At 35.2% G+C, this 23,853-nt stretch overlaps 3 protein-coding genes across 3 annotated transcripts; 2 read left to right on the plus strand and 1 right to left on the minus strand.

Annotated features, from left to right (window-relative positions):
- The first annotated feature begins 6,779 nt into the window (after positions 1 to 6,779).
- LOC111795970 (long chain acyl-CoA synthetase 4-like) lies at positions 6,780 to 12,707 on the plus strand. The gene is made up of 19 exons (XM_023678631.1): positions 6,780 to 7,159; positions 7,399 to 7,465; positions 7,545 to 7,640; positions 7,726 to 7,782; positions 7,862 to 7,910; positions 9,033 to 9,109; positions 9,201 to 9,240; positions 9,302 to 9,396; positions 10,034 to 10,201; positions 10,289 to 10,399; positions 10,479 to 10,566; positions 10,746 to 10,812; positions 10,902 to 10,977; positions 11,055 to 11,172; positions 11,251 to 11,496; positions 11,591 to 11,730; positions 11,921 to 12,103; positions 12,197 to 12,316; positions 12,509 to 12,707. Exons 1-19 carry the CDS (start codon positions 7,011 to 7,013, stop codon positions 12,554 to 12,556), a joined length of 1,995 nt encoding a protein of 664 aa, XP_023534399.1. The 5' UTR covers positions 6,780 to 7,010; the 3' UTR covers positions 12,557 to 12,707.
- A 770-nt stretch (positions 12,708 to 13,477) lies between these two features.
- On the minus strand, positions 13,478 to 16,632 carry LOC111796049 (endoglucanase 6-like). Its single transcript, XM_023678741.1, has 7 exons — positions 16,286 to 16,632; positions 15,995 to 16,209; positions 15,717 to 15,917; positions 15,227 to 15,316; positions 14,965 to 15,129; positions 14,590 to 14,874; positions 13,478 to 14,454 (listed from the first exon to the last, which is right to left on the minus strand). The coding sequence occupies exons 1-7, from the start codon at positions 16,476 to 16,478 to the stop codon at positions 13,750 to 13,752; spliced, it is 1,854 nt and encodes a 617-aa protein (XP_023534509.1). The 5' UTR covers positions 16,479 to 16,632; the 3' UTR covers positions 13,478 to 13,749.
- A 5,868-nt stretch (positions 16,633 to 22,500) lies between these two features.
- On the plus strand, positions 22,501 to 23,831 carry LOC111796020 (ethylene-responsive transcription factor ERF061-like). The gene has a single exon (XM_023678704.1). It carries the CDS (start codon positions 22,788 to 22,790, stop codon positions 23,685 to 23,687), a length of 900 nt encoding a protein of 299 aa, XP_023534472.1. The 5' UTR covers positions 22,501 to 22,787; the 3' UTR covers positions 23,688 to 23,831.
- Positions 23,832 to 23,853: the final 22 nt, after the last annotated feature.

Below are 23,853 nucleotides of genomic sequence, written 5' to 3' on the forward strand. Positions count from 1 at the left end.
ATCTACAGTTGACGCAACTCCGTATTGAACAAGATAATAGCTCATTTCCTAGAGCGCTTGAGTCCAATTTGCACTCTTGCCCATCCAATACTATTTCCATCAGCCAGGTGGTGGGAGAGAGAAGTTTGGGATCCCTCCCTTGTCTCCGACCGAAAGATAGAGCAGTAAAGCTGGCACAACTAGCTTTTATAAATAATCAATAAATTAAAAAACTTTACTAAATGCATTTAAAAATTATTATTATTATTATTATTTTCAAATGTGTTTACATTTCAATTGATTTGACAACATTTATATTTTTTTGGCTTTGAATGTTTGAAAAATATAAACGTACTGTTTTCTTTTCAAAAATTACAAATTTGAAAGTAACAAAATCATGTTTTTTTTTCAACTTTTTTTTAATATTATTTTTGTGACTTTTACCTATAATATGCAAATTTTAACTATTTAATTTTAAATTTAAAAGTGAAAATTAGGTGTAACAAAAGGCATCATAGTGTGGATAAGTGTCGTCCTTATGGTTGATGATAAGCATTAAACCGTGGTTTAGATCTCAAGAGTTCATTGAGATTAACAATACCCATTTCAGGAAAGTGACAATTATTGACATACTTTATACTCACTATTTTAAAATATTTTTTTTTAATAACCACATATTTTAAACCTATATTATTATATAACATAAAAACTAAAATAAAATTATCAATTTGAACTCTATCGTTTAAACTAACTTTAATCCGGTTTAATTATATAATCCAATCAACTTTAATAAAGTTAATCATTTTTTTAATAGAGTTCGAGAGTTTGAAATCTCGTTAGACTTTCATCCACGAATATTTAAAAGGGAAAGGATAAGCATAAGCTTACCATTTTTTTTTTTTACTAGTAAAAATATAAGGTTTGTTTTCCAACAATTTTGTGAAACTTTTTCATATCCTTAAAAATAAATAAAAGTTATTGACTATTTTTTTTTCATACAATATTTTTATTTGTAATTAATGGAGATTCTAGAATAATCATGTTTTACACGTTGTAATTTTTTAATATTTTTTTAATAAAATTTCGTTATCGTTACTTTTATATAGTCAATGAGATGTTATTCTTCTAGCTTACATCGTGAACAAAAACATAATTATATATAATGAATTAAGAAAAAAATTTAGTCCACATTTTACCATGCTAAAGAATAAAATTTTAGAATAATTAACTAAAAATCTTCAAAATAGGATGGGAAAAAGTAAAAAAAAAAAAAAAAAAAAAAAAATTAATTTTTTTTTATATATAGTAAAACTATTTTTTATATATTTATTTACAATACTTTAGTAAAAGTATTCATAGATTTAATTTTTTGAAATAGAATGACTACTAAACACGACTCAGTATATGGTCAAACATTATTTTTCTCTATTAAATTAAGTAATTCAAATTTTTTAACTAGTTGAATTAAAAAAAAATAAAAAATGGTAAATTAGTTAACAAGTTAATCAAAATTTAATAAACTTGTCGTTGAATTTAAAAATGCATAATAGATCAAATTTGTTCAATTTTGTATTGAATAGATTATTTATATGGACAAAAATCTAATGAATTTAAGAACTTATTAAATATTAAAAATTAATATTTTTGTAATTTAGATATTATTTTAGTAAAAAAAATGCTATAATTGAAATAAAAAAAATGGCCAATTACAGTTCGACACGTTGACAAAATTGTCTGGTGGACCATACAATGTAAGTATGCCACTTGTCAAGTTCGTGGTCAGACTTGACTCAGATCTTCACATGCACCGACAACTGGACCCGGTGAATTTAAAAATAAAATAAAATAAAATAAATTAAATTATATTTTGATTGGTTCTTATATCTTTTGCACCTGAAAACAACTAACTCATGGGAACCCTCTCACTTCAAACTTTTGATTTTATCCATTTGCAAATTATTTTATATATTTTAATACATTAAATTTACTACTCAGTTTCACTTTAAATTTTTTAATATTTATCTTAAATTTGAATAAATATTTCAATATTTATTGTATAATAACTCCATCTAATAAATCTATTAACTTCAAAATAAAAAAATATAATTCAATTCATAAAATTTAAAATTTATACTTTATATAATTATGTCAATTTTAATTTTAGAAAAAAAAGAACGGATATTTAGGACAAGGGGGGGGGNGGACCACAATGGTGGATCCAAATGACGCGGCGCCACATAAGCTGAGCTAAAGGTAACCAAGCACGGATTGGTGGGTCCACTCGTTTCGGTATCACGTTAGTTTTATTATTAAATAATGTGATCCAAGATGGAAGTTCAAATATCCCTTCCACGTCGACATTCTTTTGATTTCAAAATTATTTAAAATATATCATTATATTTTCAGCATAAAATATTTGATCGGTCAATGTTGTTATAGTTATAAATATTTTTTATTTCGTATATAAAAAGGAAAAAAAGCAAACATATATATATAAAAATTAAATTACACGTTAGAACCTCTAATGTTAGGTATGCAAATGCGGACGTAATTTAACTATTTCTTTAGGTCAAAGAAATGAACAGATCCACCGATTAATATAATAGATAAATAATTAATATATATATACAGAGAGAGAAGGGTTGGTAGGGGTTTATTTTCCATTTTTGTTGTAATTTAATAAAGGTTGGTTTTAGAAGATTATCCAATACATAATGTTAAAAACAAAGGTTGTCCTCTTTCATTTGGGGAAGAAATTGTAGGGTCAAACAATTTAATAGAAAAAAGATATTACAAGTTATGACCAACACGCCAAGTTATTAAAATAATTAAAAAATAGGTCCATACAAGATCACTTAAATTATAACATAACGTAGAGAAAGCAGTCCACGTGTGTAGCAGCATCTACAAAGATGGTGCTACAAATATTTTATCCTACGTTCAATTATATTTCAATTAAACATTTTTTCAGTGGAATCATTTTTTAATTACAAGATTAAGAAATTTATTAGACATAATAAAAAATTTAAAGACTTGCATTTTTTTTAAAGAATTTAAGGACTTATTTAATATATGTTATCTACTGACCAACACAAGCTAAATATGTTTTGTCCTTGCTCACGTGTATTTAGGAAAATAAAGCATGTTTAACCATGCAGTTTATATAATAAAATCATAAAAAAAGAAGGTTGTTAATATAGATAGTAAAAAAAGAAGGTTGTTAATATAGATAGTAACTTTCTTTTCCTTTGGGCATTTCTCAATCATTCAATCATCATGACGTGGTTTCAGTTCATTTATGTACCCTCCTTTACATGAGTGTCACAAAATTACATCCAACTCCCTTCACAAATACTCATCAAACTTACTACATATTTTGGACTTTGAAGACTTATTTCAATGAACCCAAGTATGATTTTTGGTAGTTGAATAATCCATCTTACCAACTTTATAATCAAAGGGTAGATATGAATTTACCAACATGAAAGGCTTTTTTTTTTTTTTTTTTTTTTTTTTTTTTTTTTTTTTTNGGATGCTTATTAAATAGATTTTGGACCATTAGGCCCACCCAACATAATAGACAAAGACTATGGGCCATGGCCGACAATTTGATTCTATATTAGGCCCACTACAACGGGAACAACATGAAGCCCAAAACAAAGGAAAGAAAATGTGTTCCATTTAGTTGGGGAGGGAGGTGGACATGATAATCTCATCAATCAATGGAAACTCTAGTTATTAACACGTAGTCTTGTGCAAAAGGCTGATCTTGAGTTTAGTGAAGAGAATTCTTGATGATAAAGGAAGGGATCAAACATATGTGAATGATAAGGATGACTCTTTCACATGATTTTCCATCAATAGCAAAAAAATAAAATAAAATAAAATAAATAGNATTTGACTCTACCCTATCCTACCCTACCACCTATAGACGTCGTCCGTCCTACAACCGTGAAAAGGAACTGCAATGATCTTGAATAGGAATCATCTTGAATAGGAATCCTACGGCAATAGATAGAATCTCCATAAAAAAATACCAGTAGATCACCACTAGATCACACACCAGTGATTCCAATCAAAATCTTGGCTACGAAGCTCATAACTCAACCTCAAGACTTCCAAATGTGGATAAAATAAAAATAAAAGTCCAACATGGGGGTAAAAGATAGACCTTCAAACTCGAACTCAAACTCAAAAAACTCTTGGTACAAGTCACAAAAACTAAACATCTTAGTTCTTTCTTGGTACAAGCTCAGTTTCCTTTCATCCACCAAAGGTAAGCTTTGCAATTGAAGTTAATTTCAGTTTCTAATCATGGGGGCAGAAAAAATCAGATATCTGACACCCACCACCCCCCAGCTAACTTCTCTATCTAATCAGGTAATGATAAGTGTTCTAAGAAACTATTGAGCAAAGAGAGGGACTCGGAAGCTAATAGAACTGATCTAAGGATTGGAAAAGTGATTGAAATGATCACCTAAGGATTGTAAATTCTAAACATTCAAGGGCAATGAGGAGGCTAATATTCAGAACAGAATTGGTAAGGAGGTTTCCCAAGAACTGTGTCTGTTCATATCGTTTGATGGTTAGAAGTACTGATAGCCCGTTTGTTTGTAGACTTGTGGTCTAATAGTTTTGTTGAGCAGACCACATGGAGGATATGATAGGATAACCAATCGAAGCAATTCAAATCAATGCTCATATATGTGGACTCGTGTTTTGACGCAATATATATCAGCCAGAACAAATAGACTCCCACAATTTTACAATTTACAACTGCACAGGAAAACACAATTAAGATGGAGATTCCAACATCTTAACTTCAGGAAACGTATAAAGCTATAAGTAATTGTGAGCTATGCTCAGGCGGGCTCCCAAATTCCTTAGTTTTGTTCCCAGTAAAAAAGCATCAATCTCACATTGCTTCATTCTTAGATAGAGAATTAAAGATTCGGGAACGGTACAAACCCAACTAAAGGATTCAATAACATTTGTTCGCGCAATAATGCAGTGAATCGTGCATATAATATTCACAATATCCAAATGAAAGAAATAAACAAATCAATCTCGAATTTTAGGATGATTGCATATCGAAATCAAAACAATCCGTCATTTAGAGCAGCGCAGAAGAATATCATATCACCATTGCATATCATAAACGCATACAAGGAAGAAATCCAACATAACACCAGCAATAACGGAAAAAATGAACAAGAAAAAAAAAACCACAATTACGCAATTAAGATCTACAATTCTGGATCATTGATCACACAGGAAGATCGACAAACCCGTCTTGTTGGTCAGAGCTTGGAAATTGATCGGAACGCAGCTGATCGGACGAGAGAAACTGGTTGTCGTCGTCGTCGTCGTCATCGTCAGGATCATTGGTGGCAATGTTGACACAGGAAAATCGTTCTAAGGAGGAGAAAAACGCGGAAGACATGGTGGCCGCCACCCAGGCCGCAACCTGGTCCAGCTTCTCCCGTGAAAGGATACTGAGGACGTTGTTGTTGGTATTTTCCATGCGATCTGAGCAGAGCCTTTCCGACGGAATTCCGATTGGCGATTGAAGAATGGAATTCGAGATTAGGAGTTGGCGTAAGCGATTTGCGAGAGGGACTGGTCGATGAAAATAAGGGTTCGATCTGTGGCTCTAGGGCTCAACGAAAAGAGATAAAGCGACTCTGAAATTGAATCTTTATTCGTCGAAATACGATAAAAGGGTGAGGTGTTGGAGATCGAGGCTACAAAAACAAAAACAAAAACAAAAACAAAAACAAAAACAAAAACAAAAACAAAAACCTCTTTATTTAATTTTTTTTCTTTTTTTTTTTTAGAAAATAAAACGTTTGAATGTGAAATTAAATTCAAATTCACAGTTGTTTAAATATTCGTTTTCGTTCAAAGTTTTAAATCCTAAATATAGAAATTTTTTTATTAAAAAGAAAAAGAAAAAATACACCCCACTTATCTGGATTATTAGATTAGATTTCCAAGGGATCCCAACGATGAAAATAAAACTGTAAATAAAGATAATAATCCGTAAATAAAAATAATGATTATTATTAGATTTTTAAGAGATTAAAAAAAATATATATATTTTTGATCTTAAAAGTAGTCTTGACTTAATGTTTTTTATAACAACTTTTAAAACATGATGAAAAAAAAAATTATAATTGTTATATATAAGCTTAGTTATCGGCCCACGAAGCGCAATCCTCGAAAGAAATTTAGAGGCTCGAGAGGTTAAGATTATGGATTGAAGTATAGCACTCTCCCAAGGTTTGAAGCCGAATCATGGAGAGGCAAAACACTACACTAATTAGGTAAAATGTTTTGATAGTATTTTTTATTTTTGCTACGTATATTTTCCTTAAACTAATTATTTTTATTGTTTTTTAAATATATTATTATATTCAATAAGTATTAGTATTTAACTGTCTTTAGTTCTATGGTAATGTTGAACTATTTCAGAATGTTATAATTTTTCATGTTTTTATGAATAAATTTGTTTTCTTGATTTGTGTTTGTTTGTAAATTTTTAATATTTTTAATTGGAGATGGTATGATTTAAATTTAATGGAATTAAATAATTAAATGGCTCATAGTTTAATAACGATAATTAACATAATCTCCATTTTAATCCAATTTGACTTTGTTTTTAAATGATCTCGTGATACGATCGTACAAAGTCAAAACCAATCGTAGGGTGGAGAAAAGTTCTGATTTTCACGAAGCCATACCCAAACAACTCGACAGCCCGCTCGTCCTTAATTTGGACAATTCTTATGGAACAAAAACCAAAAGAAGAAAATTACAAATAAATATTGGTTTTCAAAAGTCAAAATTCTTCACTCATGAAATCTGGGCGATCCCATTCATGAAAGTAAACGGACTTATCATTGATTTCCATTTCAATATCAGTAACATTGCGCCCACGTCGTCTCCAGATTTCAACCCTAAATAAAGTTCTCAGGTTTTGGGAATTTCTTGAAATTTCTTGAAGTTTCAGAACAAGAACAGGAAGAACAATGCAGATGAAGTATGTGATTCAGATGGAGGAGCCCAAGGAAGCCGCCGAGGACCGCCCATCGGTGGGGGCGGTTTACCGGAGCGTCTTTGCCAAAGATGGGTTTCCGCCTCCGGTTGAAGGCTTGGATACCTGCTGGGATATATTTCGGTATGATAATAATTCATCTTTTATTTGTTAATCTGTTGTTTTATGGATGAGAAACCCCATGAAGCAAAATCTGTGAAATCTGTTTTGTTGAATCTTTTTCGATCCCTAATAGGAGAAATTATAGATTCATCTAAGGGTTCTTGAGCAAAAAATGTGAACACTTCATGGCTTTAATAACTTGGATTTAGAAACTTTTTAAAATGTTCTCTAAACACTTGTGTTCATAATGCTTGATTCAGAATGTCTGTGGAGAAAAATCCTGGAAATCGGATGCTTGGACGTCGAAAAATAGTTGAAGGCAATCTAGTAAGTTACTGATAAATGAGTAGCCATGGCATTGAACTGAAGAGGGTAAAGAGTAATGGTGGTTGCTGTTGATCTGTAGGCTAATGCTGGTGAATATGAGTGGCTAACTTACAAAGAAGTCTATGACTTGGTGTTGAAAATTGGGAATGCAATGCGCAGCATGGGTTACGGACCAGTAAGTTTTTGAAGACGTTTATGCTCGTAAAATGCTCTGCACGGTTCGGTGCTAACGTTTATTATATGTTGTGGTGAGTTTACAGGGAGAAAAATGTGGGATTTATGGTGCTAATTGCTCTGAATGGATCATTAGCATGGAGGTAATTAGTTCATTGTTTCCTGTTTGCTAGCAGAATGCAGATATATAAGAGGCTATTTGGTGTTGTTTTTTTTTTACAGGCTTGCAATGCTCATGGGCTTTATTGTGTTCCTTTATATGATACTTTAGGTAAAAGACATGGTTCAAATGTACTTTTTGGTATTAAACTTCATGTTCGTTTCATTTTTAGGTACATCTTTTGTTCATTTCTATACTGATAAATGTTTGAAGCCACATGAAGTAGTAGGTTAGGTGCTGATCTTCATACGAATTTGGGTTGTTGAAATGATTCATAGAAAATTATTAAGGACTAAAAACCGTTCATGTGAGATCTCACATCGATTAGAGAGGGGAACGAAACATTCCTTATGAAAGAGTGGAAACCTCTTCCTAGTAGACGCGTTTTAAAACTGTGAGGCTGATGGCGATACCTAATGGGTCAAAGTGGACAATATTTGTAAGCGGTGAGCTTGGGCTGTTACAAATGGTGGCAAAGCCAGTCACTGGATGGTGTGAGTCAATAATCGAAGTAGGGCTAGACCCTCTACATGGTAGTTGCGTTTTAAAACCGTGAGGGTGATAGTGATACGTAACGGGCCAAAGCAGACAATATCTGCTAGCAGTGGGCTTGAGTTGTTACAAATGGTATCAGAGCTAGACATTGGCGGTGTGCTAACGAGAATGTTGGGTCCCCAAGTAGGGTGGATTGTGAGATCTCACATCGGTTGGAGAGGGGAATGAAACATTTCTTATAAGGGTGTGGAAACCTCTCCCTAGTAGACGTGTTTTAAAACTGTGAGGCTGACGACGATACGTAACGGTCCAAAGCGGACAATATCTGCTAGCGGTGGGCTTGGGTTGTTACAAATGGTATCAAAGCTAGACATCCGGCGGTGTGCCAACGAGGACGTTGGGTCCCCCAAGGAGGGTGGATTGTGAGATCTCACATCGGTTGGAGAGGGGAACAAAACATTTCTTTAAAATCGTGAGGCTGATGGTGATACGTAACAGGCTAAAGCGAACAATATCTGCTAACGATGAGCTCGGGTTGTTACAGTTCCTTACGAAAATTTAGGAGGTTTAAAAGTTTAGAGATCAAAATGGAATGCGAACATTTTTAAGGTTTGAAATAGGATTTGGACCTTAAAATAACGAATGATTCTTCTCTGAGCGTTTTCTCTATTAGCCTGTTCCGTTTCCTATACAATATGAAAGCCGTTTCGGATTCAAACTTGTTGTAATATGTTTCAGGTGCTGGTGCCATAGAATTTATAATCTGTCATGCAGAGATTTCCATTGCTTTTGTAGAAGAGAAGAAGATCTCTGAGGTTCATAGCCATCATTTTTGCAACTAATTACGAGCCATATAGCTTCAACTAAAATGTTTCTCATATTTACTTTCAACTCTCTCTTATTCAGCTGTTGAAAACACTCCCCAACACAGCAAAGACTCTTAAAAGTAAGCTTTTATTCATTTTCTTCATTTTCTTCAATTTATAACATTTATTTTTGCTATGCAGCAATTGTGAGCTTTGGTAATGTTTCGAATGATCATAAGGAAGAAGTCGACAAGTTCGGGTTGGAAATATATTCTTGGGAAGAGTTTCTGCAAAAGGTGAGTTGTATAAGTATATGTACGTTTGTGTTTGATTCGTAAAAATAACTACGTAGTCTTGGAAAGATTTAGACGTCTACCACTGAACTTAGACTCGGTTTCACAACTCCAAGCTATACAAATCTAGCCTGTGAACAAATATGGGGTGACAATTTATACCATTTTTGTCACCGCTAGCAGAAATTGTCTTCTTTAGGCTTTCCATTTCGGGTTTCCCCTCAAGGTTTTAAAACGCGTCTGCTAGGGAGAGGTTTCCACAACCTTATAAAGAACGTTTTGTTCCTCTTTTCAACCAATATGGGATCTCACAATCCACCTCCTTTGGGGCCCAGCATCCTTGCTGGCACATTGCCTCGGTATCTGACTCTGATACCATTTGTAATAGCCCAACCTCACCACTATCAAATATTGTTCTCTTTGGGCTTTTCCCTTCTAGGCTTCCCTTCAAGGGTTTTAAAACGCATCTGCTAGGGAGTAGTTTCCACACCCTTATAAAGAAGCTTCGTTCCCTACTCCAACCGATGTGGGATCTCATGGACAATATCTACTAGCGGTAGACTTGGGCTGTTATTGTGAACAAAAGTGAATATCAAGCCGCTTTCTCCTTTCAGAATGCTGTTTTTACCACTTGAAACAGGGAGATAGCCAACAATATGAACTCCCAGTGAAAGAGAAAAGTGATATCTGCACTATCATGTACACCAGTGGAACAACTGGTGATCCCAAGGGAGTACTGTTATCCAATAATGCCATTATAGCACTTATAGCCGGCGTCAAACATTTGCTTACATCTTTAAATGTAGAGGTGATCTCAGTTCTTCCCCTTCATAACTCATTTCTCAAGCTTGTTGATTCAAATGAGATGCGTATGTGTTCATCGTTCTTGTTATAGGTTCAAGAAAACGATGTTTACATATCTTATCTTCCGCTTGCTCATATCTTCGACCGGGTGATCGAGGAGGTGTTCATTTTAAACGGTGGCTCCATCGGATTCTGGCGTGGGGTGAGAAATCATATATTGATCTTTCCCTTTTCAAGGCAAATAAATTGAAGAACTCATATCATGTCCATGGATTTTGTAGGATGTGAAATTGTTAGTTGAAGACATTGGCGAGTTGAAACCAACTATTTTCTGTGCAGTTCCTCGTGTTCTTGAAAGAATCTATGGTGGTGAGCGTATAAATTTGTTGCTTTCAAATTCGATATCGTGGATTCAAACCCCTGCAATGTCGTTTTGACATTCGGGCTAATACTTAGGCCAACACGTAAAAAGATATTATATTTATACGGATCTATCAACTTAAGCGAATATGTTAACTTTTACCAATGTGTTTGATGACGTTGTTTAGCTTTGAACCAGAAGATATCTTCAGGAAGCTTGATAAAAAAATCGATGTTTAACTTTGCATACTCGTAGTAAGTGGAAATTTCTTATCGAACTCTCGACTCGTTCATATTCAAGTTCCTGTTGTTTTAAATTCTTCCATGCTGTTCTATCTCTGCAGCAAATATAACCAAATGCAGAAGGGGAAAAAACATGAAGTAGCAGCCCCACTTTTTGATAAACTTGTGTTTGACAAGGTAAAAGGCTTCACTTCAACCAAAACCACCTTAAAAACGTCGAAAGCTCATTCATGTTCTTGCAAGGATGTTTTTAGGTGAAGAAGGGATTAGGAGGAAGAGTGCGAATCATTTTATCTGGCGGAGCCCCGCTTGCAGCTCATATCGAAACTTTCTTTCGAGTCGTGTCTTGTGCTCATGTTCTACAAGGCTATGGTATTATCATCCTTACCTTAATTTACACAAAAACAAACATGTTCTGTTTAGAATTTCCAAACAAGCCTTTATTTGCAGGTTTGACAGAAACTTGTGGTGGAACATTTGTTAGTCTACCAAATGAGTTGCCAATGTTGGGAACGGTTGGCCCTCCAGTTCCTAATGTGGATATCTGTCTCGAATCAGTACCCGAATTGGGATACGATGCTCTCGCTAGCACGCCTCAGGGTGAAGTATGCATCAAGGGAGATACGTTGTTTTCAGGATACCATAAACGCGAAGATCTTACCACAGAGGTCTTAGTTGATGGATGGTTTCACACTGGTACTACCGATTATTCTTTCGAAATTTTCATCTCTTGACGTTCAAAAGCATGTCGATATCACTCGGATCCTTACATTCTTTGAGTCGTATTTAGGGGATGTTGGCGAATGGCAACCCGATGGAAGCTTGAAAATTATCGACCGCAAGAAGAACATCTTCAAACTTTCTCAAGGTGAATATGTTGCAGTGGAAAATCTCGAGCTGATTTATGGCCTTGTTTCCGACATCGAAATGGTACGAATTCTATCTCCTACTATTATTATACAACGCCAAAAACGTCGCCATAACTTGTATAGCATAATCGTTCATCATTAACAAAAAATATATCGAAACCATGTTCGAAACGTTAGCGACACGGAGTATAAACGTCGTTAAGAGTTAACTAAAGTGTAGAAACTGATAATATTTGAATGAGATTGTTCAGATTTGGATATATGGGAGTAGCTTCGAGTCCTTCCTTGTTGCTGTTGTTAACCCAAAAAAAGAAGCACTTGAACATTGGGCAGAAGAAAATGGAATCAAGGGGGATTTTGCTGATATTTGTGGAGACAAAAGGGCAAAAGATTATATTCTTGGACAACTTTCAAAGATTTCCAAAGAAAAAAAGGTTCGTTTTTTATTTCTTCTCGTGTCATGATGATCACGAAGATGAGTTGAACGAACGAAACATGAATTGAAGTTGAAGCGTTTTCTTTTGCAGTTAAAAGGTTACGAAGCTATTCGAGCGGTTCATCTCGACCCCATCTTATTCGATATTGAGCGTGACCTTCTTACTCCATCGTTTAAGAAGAAGAGACCACAATTGCTCAAATACTATCAGGTTCTTTTTTGTCTACAAAACTTGATATCGTTAACTTACGTTTCGAATGTTTGTGGAATTAATGATTAATAGAAATAAATGTGAGGGGTTATTCACGTTGGAGTTTCGTTACTTCTCATTAAGAGTTAGGACACCTAAAACGCTCTAATCAAACTATAGAGACTAAATGAAGGTTTCGAATTTTGTGAACAGAAAGAGATCGATGATATGTACAAGAGCGGGAGCAAGCCGGTTGCGTAAGGAAGAAGATTGAAGATGGGAAGGATGTAAAGCTTCATATTTCTATGGAAATTCAACTCTTCCTCTTTTTTTTTTTTTTTTCTGGTTTCCTTTGGAGTTAAACTAGACATTCATCATTTTTATACCCATTAATATATATATTTTTTTTTCACTTTTCCTTTATTCATTGATAAGTTAAAAAAATTAAAATTACCTCTAATCTCTGTTAACAAACTTTCGATTTCATTAAATTAAAATTCTCTTAAAATGCATTATATTAAAATTTAATTTTGTAAATTATAAATCTCCTATTAATGTTATTAAGTTGGGGTAAAATTTAAATATAATTCGTTTTTTTTAAACATTAATAGATTAGGGTAAATTTTAAATATAATTTTTTTTTTTTTTTTTTTTTTTTTTTTTTTTTTTTTTTTTTTTTTTTTTTTTTNTGAGACCATTCAAATAGATTCTTGAGGAACTACTTATCATTAATCTTGAGTTGTTTCTTTGCCGTGGGGAGAGGTTTCCGAGGTTTCCACACCTTTACGAAAAATGTCCCTCTTGTTTCCTCATAGTTGGGAGAGGTTTCCGAAGTTTCCACAATCTTAACCTTCCTCTCTCCAATTGATGTGTTCCTCTCTCCAATTGATGTGGACCTTACTAAAAATGTCAACCTTCCCCTCTCCAACTGTCAACTGTGGACCTTACTAAAAATGTCAACCTTCCCCTCTCCAACTGTCAACCTTTCCCCTCTCCAATTGATGTGGACCCTTACGAAGAATGTCAAAGATATGAGATGTGGATCCTTGCAAAGAATATCAACATTCCCCTATCCACGGTAGACCCTTACAAAGAATGTCAACATTCCCCTATCCAACTGATTTGGGATCTCACAATTCGTCACATCAGTCACGGGATCTCACAAGGAGGCCTTGCGTTTTGTAACAAAAATTTAATATATAATGGGAAGCATAACTCATAAAATTATGTTGCAAAGATTATATAAAAACACAAAAAGAAAAGGGAAGAAGAAGAGAGATCTACTACCCTAACTCAATTACAAGGAAAGTACAAATATACCCTCATTCTTTGAGTTACATAAACACCAAGTAAAAGAAAGAAAAAAAAGTAAAGTTCCTTCCATTCCTTCCAAAAACACCAAACTCAATCTTATAATCTGCACAGTTGGATCAAATCCCACCACTCCTCATCCCTCAGCCCAAATCATAGCGCAAAACAGACACATTCGCTTCAGAAGCAGAGTGAATATACACAAACTCCAAGCTCTTCTGAGGGCCCAGAGAATTCACCCATTTCGGGAATGTGTACGATTTCCCAGAATTCCTCAGCCCCCACAACGGCCCATACAGCTTCGAAATCGAAAGCTCAAGATTTCTCACGGTTTTCCACGATTTGTTTGTGATAACCGTGGAATATCTGTAGTAAATTCTTCCCTTGTCCTTCCATGAACTCGTTACCCTCTGTAAAATCACAACCGGGCTTGAAGAAGAAGAAGAAGAAGAACCAGGATTTGGGTTTCTTTTTCGTGCCGGTGGAAGCGGAACGGCTACTGGAAGGAGCTGATTGTAGCCGGAATGCCCGCCGTGGAATCTCGCTAACACGCCCAGAAGGGGAGCGTTGTTGTAGGTAGCCGGCTCTGTTTGTTCATAGTTGTCTCGTTGATCTGCGAAGTTGTCGTAGGCGTCGGGGCCACCAACGAGGGCGCCGGTGAGGACGTTCGGGTCGCCGGATTTCTTGCTGAACCAAGTAGCGTAACCTTCTCTGCAGGCGATGAATTTGGAGCTGATTTTGTAGGAGACGATGGAGGATCCGCGGTGGTGGACGCGGCGGGGGAAATTGTTGCCGTATCCCACCATGTAGCTCGTGGCTCTTGGATTGTCGCCAAGAATGTAATCCACCTGCTCAATTCATTCAAACATTTTGGAAAATTTAAAATTCAAATCTCTGTTTTTAAACAAACAAATTTCAGAGGAAACAAAAAAAAAAAAAAAAAAAAAAAAAGTTCTTATTATGTTCTTGTTTTNAAAACATACCTGAGATTTAGCGAAGGTGAGTAATTCAGAGGGTCGGACATAGCCGGCGGCGCACTTCAAGGAACCACGGGACGAGGTCAGGTAATCAGAATAGACGGTGGCGACGAAGGAGGCTGTGGTGACAAACTGCATATTGTTCCATCTTTGCCGGAAAATGAGACCACCGGGGGTAACCTGAACGTTCCGATTCCCTTTTCTTAAACACGAACAAAGGAACGCTTCGGCTTTCTCCTGGTAGCGCCGGAAAACTGGAGCGTAGGCGCCGGCCTTGCCCTGCATGAGGAACTACGAGAGGAGGAAGAAGGATACCAGAGGATTAGATAGGGAAAGAAAGTGGGGAAATTTTGGGGAAATTTGGAGAAATTAGGGTTTTACTTTAGCGACTAGGGTTTGGACTCCGGCGTATTTGACGTCCCAACTGAACTCCGTCATGCTCCAGCCGGTGCCACCCATGGAATCGCCGTTGTCGGCGAGGTATTTCAGGTAGTATTGGTTGTTGCTTGCTTGGTACAGCCATGCCGCCGCCCATAGTAACTCGTCCTGTAAAATTTTATTCAATCAAAATTGTTTGTTTGGGCCGAAGCCCAAGCCCAAACCCAAGCCCAATAAAAATAAGAGAAGAGGATTAATCACGTACATTGTATCCACTGACAGATCGGTAGTACTTCTGGGCCACTGTAATACTACTGTCATATTTGCCCCTGTATTTGTTCGCAAAATCGAACAGCTGAAAATGCCAATGAAACAGAACAAGTTTATATTTTATTTTAATCCAAGGGTAGAATTGTAATAAAAAAAATAAATAGTGAGGGCATTAAGGTAAAACACACAGTGCCACCGACACCGTACTTCCACGACTACCGTAAGCTTCGCGCGTCTTACTTGGATCATGTGAAATGAACGGTTGTCGCATTATTTAAAACTACGTGTACGGTTTCTAACCATGATCCTAAATATGCGCCGAACATTTTAAACTAATTGGAATAAAACCAAAACTACGTCGTATCGTACTTTCGCTTTTCCACGTGCGGAGTTGAAATTTGAATTTTTCTTAATTATTATTATTTATTATTATTATTTTCAATTAACATTTCATTATTATAATTGAAAACAGAGCCTCATCTTACCTGGTAGGCATGGGCGAGAAGCTTGTTAGCATAAGCGGGGTTAGAAGAGCGAAAGACGAGAGAAGCGGCGGCCATGGCGGCAGCAGTCTCTCCGGCAAGATCCGACCCGGGGTTACTCGGGTCAAGCCGATAAGCCCGGCGGTCGGTCGTCATATCCTCGGGACGCTGCCAGCAGTAGTGATCAGTGTTCCCATCTCCAACCTTAGAAACAAAAATCCACAAACATTAACACCACGTCTTCAAGTCACAACATATTGGGTAAAGGAGAAAATTATCACCTCGCCGTATAGAACATTGGGTTCAGGGTGAGCCTTGATGAAGTAATCAGTGCCCCATTTGACAGCATCCATGGCGTGGCCAAGCTCCCCACTGCCTGCCAATTGGGCCTTGTATTCCAAAATGCTCCAACTCATCATGGTGACGGTGAAAGCCATTGGCAGCCCAAATTTCACATTGTCACCAGCGTCGTAGTACCCTCCCACCAAGTCCACCTACAAAAGAAACTCCGTCGACATTAAAACAACATTCCCATTAGAGAAGAAACCAAAAAAAAAAAAAAAAAAAAAAAANACTGGCTTTGCCATCTTGGAGACCGGAATGGGACCGCCACGCGACGCGCTGGTTACGGGGCAGGACCCCGGATCTCTGAGCTTCGAAGAAGAGAAGGCTCTTGGTTAGGGCGGAGCCGTAGTCGTGGGCGGCGAAGGCGCAGGGGACGAAACAGAGGAGGAACAGGGGAGCCATGGAAATTAGCCTCGCCATTGTTCGTTTTAGTTACTAATCAGTGAATTAGGTGCATTGATTAATGAATCACCAGGTAAATTGGAGAGGAAAGAGAAGGATTTGGAAGGGAAGAAGGGGAAGTGAAGGAGTATATATGGAGTGGAGAGTGAGGGAGAGCCATAAATGCGACTGAATTAAATAATATTTGAAAAATCAGATTATTTATTTATTTTTTAATGCTCATATGAACGTAACCCGTTGTGAAAGGAACCACGTCGTGTGGGGATCTGTTGCCAGGACGAGCGGTGTAGCTGTGAAAATATTAAAGAAAAAGGAATTTATAACTTGGTTAGATTATTATTTATTTAAAATTAAATATTTATTTTCCTTTTATATATTATTAATTAATAATAATAATAATAATTTGTTGGGAAGATGGGTCTTTCTTTAAAGAGCCACCGGTATTAGAATGAGTAAAGTGCATTAGGCGTCGAGGAGTCAAAAAGTCGCACAAAATTTGGCCAATCCCATTCTCTAATTAATTTTCAAATTTCAATTAAAAATAATGTAATTTAGAATTTAAAAATGTTTTTTTTTTTTAATGAGAAATAACTAGGAAATGGGCATGGAGAATTTCCACGTTTTGAATTCAAAATTAGAAGAAAAATAAATAAATAATTAATGGGATGAATAGAGGAAATAGGGAGGAAGATGAAGGGAACCAGAGATACGGTGACAGAGAGGTGAGCTAATTTATCTGACAGACACGTACCAAGCAAATATTTTGGGACATATCATGTGATTTTGACAAATATGGCAAATCTTTATTTATTTTATGAAAAATGTCGGAAAATTATGAAATGAAACAAAAGAATTTTGATTTGTATGTCTTTTTTTTTTCCTCAAAGAAATTGTATTTTTTTTTTAATATTTGGTAAACATTTTTATGATACAATAAAAATGTCAAACATATAAATATTATTATAAAAATACAATATATCTTATAGTATATAAATAGAGATTAAAGAAACATTAATGCAACCACTAATCACTATAGATTTACTACTGTCTAAGAAATCTCAACTAACTCAAGATTCTAATCTAAGTTTAGAAATAGTATTTAGTAAGATATGTAATGAAACTCCTATTTTATGATTATTAATATAATAATGTAAGTGAAATGTAATATAAGAAGGAAAAAGAAGGGATTTATTTTATGAAAAAGATCCACAAAAATTAGGGCATGAAAAGTGGAGTGTAATAAGCGGGTTTGGTGGAGAACTCACGCTCATATTTCAAAGGAGATCCACCCCCAACTAATCATCTTTTTTAAATATACCCCATAAACCTGCTTTACTATATTTTTATATTTATATATATTTTCTTAAACACCACCACCGACAAAATAAATTCATGCACTAATTCGTTATTTTTTTTTGTTGGGTTGAATTTTTTAAAAGATCGACGAGTTGAAATTCTTTAGTTGAATCAATCTGACTAATCTAGTTCTACTGAATTCTTAAAAAGATTTAAAAAATTAATATTTTAATAAATGTTAGTGATTTATTGTGACTCGTAAATATTTTAGCTAAATATATATATATTTTTTTAAAATAATTAGAAAAAAAAAGTGCATAGTTGGGTATAAATAAGTTATTTTATTTTAATTGATTTAGAACCGCAATCAACGGTGGAAGTGCTAAATTGTGTAATTTGATTTTATTTGGCGTTATTTAAAAAAGGAAAATAAAAATAAAAGGAGAGTGGGAGCAGTCAGCTGGGATTATGGGGGCAGCTTACCGAGATTACCGGCTATTTTCGGTATTATACTCCACTTTATTTTAACTTAATATTTTCTCCTTTCTTTTAAAAAATACAAAATTTAAAGTTATTAAGGTTTAATATTGGGGGAGACCGGAAGAAAAGGTCAACAAAAGGGGGAAAAGGGAAGGACTTTGAAGGCATTCACATAGGTAAGAAATGTATGAATGTAGTTAAGGCCACTACCAAAACTTGGTTGGGACTCTTGCATTTTAAGCCTATGCATTCACATGAACTATATCTGCACAACAATTCAACTTTCTTTTCAAAAGAAGAACAAAGAAAGCATTACTTTGGGTATATACACATTACTTTTTTGGTATGAACCGACTTCCAAATTCTAGTTGGTTGGCTTACTCGAAGGTGAGAGTAAATGTCATAGCCAAAGTCCACCGCCAGCAAATGTTGTTCTTTTTGGAGCGCTTTCCCTCGAGATTTTAAAACGTATCTGTTAGGGGAAGCTTTCCACACTCTATAAGAATTGTTTCGTTCCCTCTCCAATCGATATGCAATCTCACAATTCACTCCCTTTAGGGGTTAGTATATTCGCTGGCAAACCGCCTAGTGTCTGACCCAAATACCATTTGTAACAACTCAAGCCCACCGCTAACAGATATTCTCCTCTTTGGGCTTTTCCTTCGAAGGTTTTCTCTCAAAGTTTTAAAACGCGTTTGTTAGGAAGAAATTTCCACACCCTATAGGGAATTATTCGTTCACTCTCCAACAGATGTGGGATTTCACAATCTACCCTCTTTGGACTCTCAGCGTTCTCGCTGGCACACCACTTAGTGTTTGACTCTTCTACCATTTACAACAGCCAAAACCCACCGCTAGCAGATATTGTCATATTTGAACTTCTCCCTCAATGTTTTAAAATACGTCTGTTCGGGAGCGATTACCACACCCTATAAAGAATAATTTGTTCCCCTCTCTAATTGATGTGAGATCTCACAATAAGTGTCATACAATTGCGCTGTTAGTCTTAACGGAGTATGATTGTGACCCTACTCACTTAACATGTGCTAAACAACAAGTTATAGTGTTAAGCTATCGTGATCATTACATGACTATTATGAGATGATGAAAAATCGAGACAGATTCCTATTAATGTGCATTGAAACTCCAATCATAGCAGTAACATGCAATCGATACAATCAATTGTAGGATCAAAATCATCCCTGAACAAGTTGAGTTTAAATTCTCATGCTTTAGTTTGTATGTTTGTCAAAACATATAATAAGAAAATGAAATGATTAAAAACTTGGAATATTAGAAACGTTACCTTCTACCTCTAAATGATATGATTGATATGATTGAGATGTGAATTTGATATAAAGAGATGAGTATGATATAAGCTTTTGGATTGACCTTTCAACTTGGTTATATTTTAATTTAAAGATGATAATTAATTCCAAATTAAAATTTTATTTTTAGATTAGCAATGGAGTAATCCTTTGGTTCTTAACGAACACAAAATCAAAAATTGAGGACAACGACAAAGACATCAACACTTTCCTTGCTTTTATTAAACATGTCGGAATGATTTGTCATAAATAAAAATTTAAATGTCAACTTTGACAACAACAAGTGGTTAAATTATATATTTCCACGATAGTAACCCAATTAAGAACCATTTGACTCAAAGTGATCCAATAAGGAATATGTTCAGTTCATATACCAAAATGACTCGAGAATTGTAAGATATAACCATGACCCTTCATAATAGCATGATATTATGCATTTTAGCATAAGCTCTCACGGTTTTGTTTTTTGTTTCTCCAAAAGATCTCATACTAACAGAGATAGTGTTCATTGCTTATAAACTCATAATCTCCTCTTAATTAGTCAACGAGACTCCTCTTCTCAATAATCTTCAACATTCACATAGTCTCCGTATAAGACCACATGTTCGGAGTCCAGCCATTAAAAGTTTAAGAAGAGACGAAAAGCCCCACCAAGTTAAAGGGTTTCAGTGACTAGTTGTAAATTTTTCATATCAACTTCCATCCGAATAATTGTTATTATTTGAGGGGCATTATAATTAATATTATTTATTATTATTATGGGTGCAATAATTGTGATTACTATTTTCTGCTGGGAGTACTTTCAAATTAATATATCTCTGTAATATTTATAATCACTAATGTTAATGTCATTTTTGTAATTTTGCATACTTCAAAAATATTTTCTAGTTACTTTCATAAACTTTGAATCTACGGTGAGTCCATTGTAAATAATCAAATCTGATCTCAGCCGTCGATCCCTTCCTTTGGGGACCCACATCATCCTCATAAAATAAAATAAAAATTAAAGAAAAATAAAAAAAGGAAGCGTAATTGGCGGTGATTTTTCCTTTTTCTTTTTCTTTTTCGTACGTGGACGGACACGGTAACGATTAGACATGGGTCATGTGAAACCCCGTGGAAAGTGGGGCCCGCCACGTGACACTTCGGCAGTTCTTCCCTACTGCAGCCACCATGTTTCTATATTCTACACACACAATTAGCTGTGTTTTTTATAAATATAATTTCTATTTCTGAGGATTAATTAAATAAATTACTAAAATTGAGGTGTTGGGTTTTATTTATTTTTAATTTTAAATTAGTTTATTTGTATGATTATGTCTAATTAAACTTAATCATTGAATGTCTCATTTCATAATGAGACAGATTTAATGTTTGCAATAATAACCATGGAAGGAATATATTTCTACTTAATATGTTTTTTAGTGTTGTATAATAATTAATTTTTTTAATTTATATTCTTTTCAACCCTTTAATCTTAACTAGTATATTTAATTAAAAAAACTTAATTGAGATTATTACCTTCTATCAGCTGAATTATTGTTATTAAGGAAAGTGATATGGGCTCAAAGACCACTGGGCCATGACATCTCAAGCCCATCCAAAGCCCATCTCAAGCCCATTAATATATATATTTATTTATTTATTAGAAAATGACAGACTCTCTTCCTTCCTTTTTAATGTTTATTTTATTTATTATTATTATTGTGTTGAATCATAGTGAAATTAAAAGCTAAGGTTGACGTAGGCATGTGAAAACATATTACAATGTCCATTGAATAAGACGAAGAATTCTCGTTTAAACGAGGAATAGGAAGGGAGCAAGGAGAAATTTTTTCACGTTAGCTAAACGGGACTGAGAATGTAGATTATATTCCTTGTCTCCGTCCATGGTAAAAAAAATTCGTGTAAACATGTAAGTAAATGGTGGATTTTGTGGAGATGAATATTGAAATAGGAAGCAAGGTATGGAGAAGGCTTCTCCATCTTCACCCTTCCCTTGGACATCTCTACTCGATAAAATGATCTATCCCTTTATGTTTGTAAATTTATTGTATACTAAGAGTAACCTAATCTCGTTCATGAATATTATTTTTTAAAAAATATTTTTCTTTTGAAATAAAAAATACACGATAATTTTGATTGCACAATCTTAAAAGTTTTTCAAACCGTCCAAATTTGAAACTAAATGTGTATCCTTTCCTAAAAGACCCAAACTAACCCATACCTTTTAATATTGGTCAAAATAGAATGTAATATCAAAATTGGGAAGAAAAAAATGTCAAATTTTTGTTAGAAAAAAAAAATAGTCACTATCTCACATTGATTAGTAGTTATCCGTTAGGGAAATGATTTATAGAATAATAATAATAAATAAATAAATAAAATTGGTGTTTAATTTTGGATAATAGGATCGCATTACAGCCATTAATATTGGCGGAGCACCCCATCTGACTCCAACCTACCCTTTTTCATTTTAATATTCATTCTTTTTTCATACCCATCATGATTGGTTCATAATTATTTTTTCATTTAAAACCCATTTTTGAATATTGTCATTTGAATAGTTTTAATGCATTAAAATTTTAATATATGTCACATCGATTGAAGAAGAGAACAAAACATTTTTTACGAGAGTATGTAAACCTCTCTCTAACATACAGGTTTTAAAACTGTGATGTTGAAGCTGATATGAAGTAAATTGGAGAATATTCACTAACGGTGGATTTGGGCGATTACAAATTATATCAGAGCTAGACATCATCAAGTAGTGTGCTAGTGAAGATCATTGTTTACTTATAATATCGATGTTTTAAAATCGACTGATGATGATACATGATAGACTAAAGCATATAATATCTATTAGTGATAGTGTTTGGTGTTGCTATATGATATACATATAAAAAAGATTATCTTATAAAGTTGACATGGAGTGGGAAGGCAAGGAAGAAAAGCGTCTCCTTCGACAGACAGCAACCAAATGAAAGCATGGCGGCAGCAAAATGGGCCGCGTGGCTCTGCAATTTATGAACCTTCGAAGACTTTTGTGTTTTTCCGTGTGTGAATCGATGAACGCTAACTCTGACTTTTTCACTAAATCCAAAAACCTGCTTTTTCCCCGCTTTGACCATTTCTCCATTTCTCTGTTTCTTCATCGCCTATAAATCTCCACTTTAATTCTCTTTCTTCCTCATACTCCAACAAATAAATATTGCCGGAAAAGATGGAAACGATGACGAACAGAGGAACGCTTCAATTCACGGATGTTTCAACGGCTCTTTCCAATCTCATTCTAACTGCCGGAGGAAATACTCTGGATTCAATCTTCTCTCACTGCGACAATTTCAGCTTTTCTGTAATCGACGGCGTAGATTTCGAGCCGGCAGTTGGGTCGTCGGTGTATCTCCGACAGCGGGAAGTACTGCAGAGATTTTCTCAGGAAAGGAAAGCAAATGGGTCTCGGGATTTATTTACAAAGGCGTATGAATTGCTGTATTCGGGTTGCGGTGCTGCCGTGGATGGCGGCAAGAGGAAGGTTTACAGAGGAGTGCGGCAGAGACAATGGGGGAAATGGGTGGCGGAGATTCGACTACCGCAGAATCGGATGAGGGTGTGGTTAGGAACCTATGACTCGCCGGAGACCGCCGCCTATGCTTACGACTGCGCCGCCTGCAAACTCCGAGGGGAATATGCTCGGTTGAATTTTCCAAATTTGAAGGATCTAAAGAGCGATTTAGGTTCCGACGAGTTTGTGAAATTGAGTGGGTTGAAAAAATTGGTGGATGCCAAAATTCAAGCGATTTTTCAGAAGATAAAGGGGAAGGGGAAGAAGAAGGATTGTCGGAGAATCGGCGGCGATTTAGGCTCGGGTTCGTGTTCTTCGTCGTCATCGTCGGTGTCTCTGCCTCCGGCGGTAGTGGAGATGACGGAGGAGTGGAGTTGGGAAAGGGTATCGCCTATTGGAGCAGCGGAAGATGGGTTGTGGAACTTTGAGAACTCGCCTCGAGCTGGTTCAGTGGATTGCTTGACAGCGACGGCGACGGGATCGGAAACAGAGTGGTACTCGTTGGAGAAGATGCCTTCTTTTGATGCAGAGCAGATTTGGGATGTTCTTGCAAGCTAGAGCTTTTTTGTTCTGTTCAATCTTCATGGGACCAAACAAACTTTTGGTTTGATGATGAATTTTGGATTTTGATTCTAACTTTGTAAACTATTAAACACTTCTTAAACACTTCTTAAAGGTATAAAAAAGTGGTCCATCTTCCATATAAATACGACTCTCCAGAATG

Source organism: Cucurbita pepo, chromosome LG05, assembly GCF_002806865.2.
Source record: "Cucurbita pepo subsp. pepo cultivar mu-cu-16 chromosome LG05, ASM280686v2, whole genome shotgun sequence".
Classification (NCBI taxonomy): domain Eukaryota; kingdom Viridiplantae; phylum Streptophyta; class Magnoliopsida; order Cucurbitales; family Cucurbitaceae; genus Cucurbita; species Cucurbita pepo.

Bases quoted from the DNA above. Each gene is read 5' to 3' on its own strand.
- LOC111796020 (XM_023678704.1), top strand. From the start codon at position 22,788: ATGGAAACGATGACGAACAGAGGAACGCTTCAATTCACGGATGTTTCA.
- LOC111795970 (XM_023678631.1), top strand. From the start codon at position 7,011: ATGCAGATGAAGTATGTGATTCAGATGGAGGAGCCCAAGGAAGCCGCC. The intron at 9,110-9,200 runs GTTCATAGCCAT...TCTCTTATTCAG, and splicing joins AAGAGAAGAAGATCTCTGAG to CTGTTGAAAACACTCCCCAA. The intron at 12,317-12,508 runs GTTCTTTTTTGT...TTTTGTGAACAG, and splicing joins AATTGCTCAAATACTATCAG to AAAGAGATCGATGATATGTA.